Source organism: Aptenodytes forsteri, unplaced genomic scaffold (assembly GCF_000699145.1).
Source record: "Aptenodytes forsteri isolate BGI_AS27 unplaced genomic scaffold, ASM69914v1 Scaffold100, whole genome shotgun sequence".
Taxonomy (NCBI): Eukaryota; Metazoa; Chordata; class Aves; order Sphenisciformes; family Spheniscidae; genus Aptenodytes; species Aptenodytes forsteri.
The window spans coordinates 3,421,034-3,428,459 of NW_008796216.1; the positions used below are offsets into that span (position 1 = coordinate 3,421,034).

Consider the following 7,426-nt stretch of genomic DNA (forward strand, 5'->3'; position numbering starts at 1 on the left):
AAAAAAACCCAATAATTTCAGCTGAAAAAAAAAAAAAAAAAAAAAAAAAAAAGCTGCTGCAAAGGAAACACTGAAGAAGAGAAACAATGTCATCATCTGGTGAGGGGTCTGGAGAACAAGTCTTATGAGGAGTGGCTGAGGGAACTGGGGTTGTTTAGCCTGGAGAAAAGGAGGCTGAGGGGAGACCTCATCGCTCTCTACAACTACCTGAAAGGAGGTTGTAGCGAGGTGGGTGTTGGTCTTTTCTCTGAAGTAACAAGTGATAGGACGAGAGGAAATGGCCTCAAGTTGCGCCAGGGGAGGTTTAGATTGGATGTAAGGAAAAATTTCTTTACTGAAAGAGTGGTGAAACATTGGACCAGGCTGCCCAGGGAAGTGGTTGAGTCCCCATCCCTGGAGGTATTTAAAAGACGTGTCGATGAGGTGCTTAGGGACATGGTTTAGTGGGCATGGTGGTGTTGGGTTGACGGTTGGACTCGATGATCTTAGAGGTCTTTTCCAACCTCAATGATTCTATGATTCTATGATTATTCAGATCCCTTGTTCCATATGCTATTCTACCAAAGTAAAGACAGACTGTAATAAGGACAATCTTTAGTATTTCTATTTGAAGCTGGAGAATTATGCAGTCAGGAATGTAATACTCATGGATTAAACTCCTTGAGAGTCCTGATCACCTAGGTATTATGCAAAAAGAGTTTTCCACCACACTTTTCTTATTAGAGTAGGTGTTACCGCTGAGCTTGATGCATGCCTTATGTGCTAGAATTATCTGAGTGCATATATGCCTCCACAGTGGGAAACTAAGATGACAAGTGGGAGTGCCCCTGATTTATGAATCCTTCGTGTTCATTGGAAATGCTTAGTTTAAGTTCAGCCAAAGTCCTAGTACTTCTGGACCTCCTATGTGTTGCAGGGAAAAAGTGCTCTACTCATTTGGTTTAAATCAAATCAGGATCAAAACAGTTTATTGATTTATTAATGAAACATAACTGACAATCAGTGAACTGTAGATTCATGATCAATATCAGCAATTCAACAGATAAACTACAATGTTAGACACATAAAATCTTAGAATCATAGAATCATAGAATATCTTGAGTTGGAAGAGACCCATAAGGATCATCGAGTCCAAACCCCTGCTCCTTGCAGGACTACCTAAAACTAAACCATATGACTAAGAGCGTCATCCAGACACTCCTTGAACTCTGACAGGCTTGGTGTTGTGACTACACTTGGTGCCTCCTTGTGCTGCCTGGTTTATCTTAACACATATAAATTTGTAAATATATTTCCACTCTAATCCATCTTAATCCTGCCCTGCTGAGTTTTACATATACACCTTCCCCTCACAGGATGTATGTGTTACAAGCACTCACCCCTTTTACTTGAAGTGGGTTCCCTTACTTGCACAAACCTCCTGAAAGGCATGGAGGACCCCTAGTTTTACATGCACCCACACTGCTGCTCTCTGCAACTCACTGATCCACATACTGGTGAGAACACCCCCTGTGAGGTCACACATGCACATGGAGGTGTGGGTCCCTGTGGGTTGCACCTTGTGTTGCCACCCCACTAGATGGAGGAAGACTGCTCTCAGCGTCCCACTGGGAAATCTTTCTCTTTGGCCTAGGCAGTGTCCATAGTTGTTTAGCAGTAGCCTGTATTTCTGTCAGATTAGCTGCAATGTGAAACCATACTTACTACATTAGAGGCAAACAGCTGGATTTTGTCCAGAGGGAAATTTAAGCAAAGTGTTCTTGTGTATCTAAGCCACACATAACTAAAAACCTTCAGAATTTGAACTATGTTGCATCTGTGTGAATGCCATTGGATTTAATGTTGACTTTTTATTGAGGAGTTTTCTATACTTTCAATTATATTGTAATCTTGTTACTTATCAAAGGTTATTCCCCCCTCAAAAAAAAAAAAAAAAAAAAGAGACAAAGTTTAGAGGGGTGGTTGTTGTTACTGTTATTATTACTAATACTATTATTGTTGTTGTTATTATTACTATTATTACTACTATGTTTGTATCAGCCTTTGGTCAGAATGAGTGCCATGATCCAGGCATTCCTATAAATGGGAGGCGTTTTGGAGACAGATTTCTTCTGGGAAGTTCTGTTTCCTTTCACTGTGATAGACAAAGTTTAGAGGGGTGGTTGTTGTTACTGTTATTATTACTAATACTATTATTGTTGTTGTTATTATTACTATTATTACTACTATGTTTGTATCAGCCTTTGGTCAGAATGAGTGCCATGATCCAGGCATTCCTATAAATGGGAGGCGTTTTGGAGACAGATTTCTTCTGGGAAGTTCTGTTTCCTTTCACTGTGATGATGGCTTTGTGAAGACCCAAGGCTCTGAATCCATAACATGTATTATGCAAGATGGAAATGTAGTATGGAGTTCTACTGTCCCACGTTGTGAAGGTAAGGGCACAATCTTTACTTTGCACCTATGGTTTGAATAATGAAACCATTAAAATTAGCTTACTTTTTACATTTTGCACATAAATAAGACTGCTTTAGCTGAAGTTATCCATTCATCTTTTTATAACACTCTTCCAGTCAAATGAGAGAGCAATAATAGAAACAAGGTAGCTTGCTTTTACATTCTTGGAATAAATTAGTATTCTAAAAACCTGGTTGCTATTCTTTTCAAGTTCTGATTGCCACCATCATTACTTGGTTGTGAGTTATAGCTGTTATAACAGTTTTGGCTGTAGCATACTGAAGAACATAATTATCTACCACATAGAAAAGTGAAGTAAAGTTTCTATTTAAAAGTCCTTTTTAAAAATTTGCACCTTTGTCTCAGAACAAAAGTATACCTGAATTTCTGTATGCAGCATATTAACCTGCAGTACATTTTTTCCTGAGAAATATAGTGAAAATCAGAGCTATGTTTAATATTCATTATATTCCCCAAAAAAATCCAAATTTGTTTGCTTGTTCTTGCCTAGGTGAATAAACAGACTAAGATGAGCTACACTTAGGATTAAATCTCTCTTTAGTGTGAAATACAGTGAGGAAAAAAAAAGAAAAAGTAGGCTGGTTCCTTGATGTTTGACAGTGATGGGTCCTCAGGCAAGACATATGGATGTATTTAATAAATGACTACAGTGTGTCTTTCAAAAGTAATGTTCAAAAAATCTTGTATCTTTTAGTAAACAATAGATATATAGTCAGACACTCAATTAATGATACTTTTTTAAAGAAACTAATCCAAACCTTCTAACTGGTGTAAATCTCACAGCTCCATTAATTCCAGTGTCATTGCAGTAACTTAAGGATCTGGATCATATCAATTTTGTCGTTTTTGTTATTTGGGCAGTTTGACAACTCAGTTCTCATAAGACTGCATTTCTAAGAAAATTTAGAGACACTGGAAAAAACATGTTAGCAGCCTGGTAGAAGTAGGGTATGTGAACCTAGATGTTGTATTAGCAGGATTTCTTATCCTGATTCAGCCATGCAATGAGTTATGGAGTGGAGCAGGTTTTTCTGCCTAGAGCAAAACCAGCCCACCCCAAAGCAGGGAGTAAGGTGAGGTTCTTCATCAAAAGATGTTTTCTCATTTTGAAACTCTATACACAACTGATAATGTATTCAATGTAATCTTTGTGTAATTTTATTTCCACAAACACATAGATAAAGGGCACAAGATGAGCACTTTGAGGAAAAAAATGATAGAGAAAACAAATGCAGAAATGACTCTTTAAGAAAATACATAGGTACCGCTCAGTTATCCTTTCTTTGAACCTTGCAGGATGTTTATCTAGTTTTTAATGAGGAAAGGATTAAGCTATTAGACTCTTTTTTTAGATTTTGTCTATTGTTTGATTTGGTACAGAAGGAAGTATAGTTCTTTTAACTTACATTCAGGATGTGTTCCTTTCTGATGTGGATTCTCTTTCTAGTTGATAATTGAAGGAGTTTCTGGGTTTGGATTACAGTATGGACTAAGCATCTTTGCTAGTTTAGAGATAATTTAGTTTGCTTGTAGTTGACTGAGATTTCTGAGCAACTGTTATTTTTTGTTGTTGTTGCTCTGCTCTGTGTCTTTGTATACTTAATAATCTCTATAAGCAACACCTGAAATACGTGAAGTAAGTGATGTGTTATAACCAGGTGAGGATCAACAGTCTTCTGGTTGTTCTTGTTTTTAATATGACAAAATTTAATTTAGAAAACCACCATGGAATACATTTCATTCTTCATTAACTATACACATGTAATGTAAATGCCATTTTCCTGGCCAATCATTTTGCCCCAGAGACAATTCAGTGTGTATGTTTCGTGTTTTGTGGGTTGATTTTTCCCCCCACTTTCTTAAATCTGGAAAAACCTCCCAGAGACAAGTGCGAGTCATGAATTAAATGAAATAACCTCTCTGAGTTCAATTTCTTTTGATAAAATTATTGAATAAAAACTAGGAATATTAATTTATTACTTACAAATTCATGTTGCTATTCATTTCCATATGGCATAATAGGTTTGCTTGTCACTACTTAGAGGAACAGAAGAAAAGTGACAAGATTTCCTGCACTGCAATATGGAATTTGCTGATAATGATACCACTGACTACTTGAGGGTAATACAAATGATACTAAGATAAATTTACCTGACCTTGAAAACCTTCCTGTTTCAAACTGCTCCATAACCTTTAGTAAAATAGAACATCCCAAAGCCCTGTGCTATGACAGATTAATTTTTTAAGGGACTCATGTTTCCCAAAATTTGTTCAGTCATTTCTGCTGTTGTTTAATCCTGCACCAAAGTCCTCTGATCCTGCTCTGAAAAATGCTCCCTGTCTAGCCCTGTTACTTCCATAGCCTTGTTGCAATACTTTTTTCCCTTTTATGGAGGAGGATCAAGTTAGAGAACATTTAAACAAATTTGACATATAGGAATGAGCCTGATGGGATGCACCCAAGAGTGCTGAGGAAGCCAGCCAATGACATTGCAAGGCCACTCTCAATCATCTTGGGAAGGTTATTTAACCCAGGGAGGTTCCTGAGGACTGGAAGAAAGCAAATTCCTATTTTCAAGAAAGGAAAGGAGGATCCGAGTAACTACAGGTCTCACCTTGATCACTGGGAAAGGTGATGCAGCAATATTCCTGGAAACCATTTCCAAACAATGCAGAACAAGATGGTGACTGGGAGCAGTCCGCATGGATTTATGAAGGGGAAATCATGCCTGACCAACCTGATAGCCTTCTGTGATGAGATGACTGGCCTGATGGATATTTTTAATCTCAGTTTTAGTAAGGTGTTTGACACTGTATCATGTAAGATTCTCATAGACAAATTGAAGTATAGGCTAGAGAAGTGAACAGTGAGGTGGGCTGAAAACTGACTGAACTGTTGGGCTCATGGGGTTGTGGTCAGTGGCATGAAGTCCAACTGGAGGCTAGTCCGTAGTGGTGTACCCCAGGGGTCGATACCGGGTCCAATACTGTTTAAAATCTTCAGTGATGATCTGAATGCTGGGACAGAGTGCACTCTGAGCAAGTCTGTGGATGATGTAAAACTGGGAGGAGTGGCTGATACACCATATGCTTGTGCTGCTGTTCAGAGGGACCTTGACAGGTCGGGGAATTGGGCTGAGAGGAAATGACAGGTCCTCACCTCTATTCAGCATTGGTGAGGCTATGTCGGGAGTGTTGTGTGCAGTCCTGGGATCCCCAGTACAAGAGAGATGTGGACATAATGCAGTGAATCCAGTGAAAGTTCACAAAGATGATTAAAGACTTGGAGCGTGTGTCATATAAGAGGTTGATAGAACTGGGGTTGTCTAGACTGGAGAAGAAAAGGCTCAGGGCTCAGGAGGCATCTTATCCATGTGTATAAATACCTGATGGGACAGTGTGAAGAAGATGGAGCCAGACTCTTCTAAGTGGTGTCCAGTGACAGGACAAGAGGCAATGGACACAAACTGAAATACAAGAAATTCTGTTTAAACATAACAAAAACCTTTCACTGTGAGAGTGATCAAACACTGGAACAGACTGCCCCCAGAGGCTGTGCAGTGTCTGCCTTTGGAGGGAGGGATGATCCTGACTGGACATGGTCCTGTGCCATCTGCTGTAATGAGCAGAGGATAGACAAGATGATTTCCAGAGGTCCTTTCCAACTTCAACTGTTCTATGATTCGATGGAATATTTACAACAATCAGTTCCACTGAGATAAATGATTACTCAAAAAGGTATTAGATGACACAGTACAATGAAAATAATTAACTATAAATTACTTGGAACAATTTCTCTGGTATTTCCACATACATGTGGAATCATACTAGAACTAAAAAATGATGATACATTATTTTTTAATGAGATAATGTGCTTTTCAACAGAAGGAAGGCTGGCAAAATCAAGTGCCATGCTCTGTGTATTAAGATATGTATAGAGTAATAAGCTATGACAAAATACATTGCAGGACTTATGATTCTGAAGAAAACAAATTGCTCATAACATAATGTAGAAAATTTAGTTGTGTTGTATATTAAACTTATTTTTATATGCTTTTTAATTAAATTTTTATAAGTTCTTTGAATATAATATTGTATTAGAAATACTGTGTATGATATAAGTATACATGCTTTTTTCTTTCAGCACCATGTGGTGGACATTTGACAGCATCAAGTGGTGTTATCTTACCTCCAGGGTGGCCAGGATATTATAAGGACTCACTTAATTGTGAATGGGTGATTGAAGCGAGACCAGGACATTCCATTAAGATCACTTTTGACAGGTGAGAATCATAAAATCAAACAAAGTAATGTATGAGCACAAATATTTGTTTCAACATTGTAGAAGAAAAATATTCTTTAAGAAACCAAACCAGAAAAAGAAATTGCAATGCAACACTCACAATACTATTCCTCAAGCAGAAAATTAAAGTTTAAAACTGTATTTACATTGCCTTTATTTATGTTTTCAACAATTTGCATTAAATGTCCACCTCCTAGCACATAACTAAGGATATCTTTTGGACTTTTGACTGCTTTTGTATTCTGGTACAACTATATATTGTCCCTGATGATGACCAGGTCTTAGTATAAGAGAACATAATTTTCCTAGGGAAAAAAAAAGATTTTTTAAAAAAATTCTGAGTATTGTGTGTTGGATGTGGGGTTTTTTTCCTGTTAGGATTTTTTTCAGATGCAACATACATTACATGGCTAGACAAGTCCATATTACATTGGATGAGCAATTGGCTGACATGTCGGGCTCAAAGAGTTATAGTAAATGCAGTTACATTAGGCTGGCGGCCAGTCACCAGTGGGGTTCCACAGGGCTCAATTTTAGGGCCAGTGCTTTTTAATGTTTTTATAAATGATCTGGACACAGGAATCAAATGTACATTAAGTAAGTTTGCCAACGATATTAAACTAGGAGGAGCTGTGGACTCCCTCG

General features: G+C 37.8%; 1 protein-coding gene across 1 annotated transcript in view; it reads left to right on the forward strand.

Annotated features, from left to right (window-relative positions):
- The window catches only part of CSMD1 (CUB and Sushi multiple domains 1), a 1,345,565-nt gene that overhangs the window by 1,003,055 nt on the left and 335,084 nt on the right, over positions 1-7,426 (forward strand). The window contains 2 exon segments of the mRNA XM_019474454.1: positions 2,241-2,435; positions 6,623-6,761. Coding sequence (XP_019329999.1) covers positions 2,241-2,435; positions 6,623-6,761 — 334 coding nt within the window.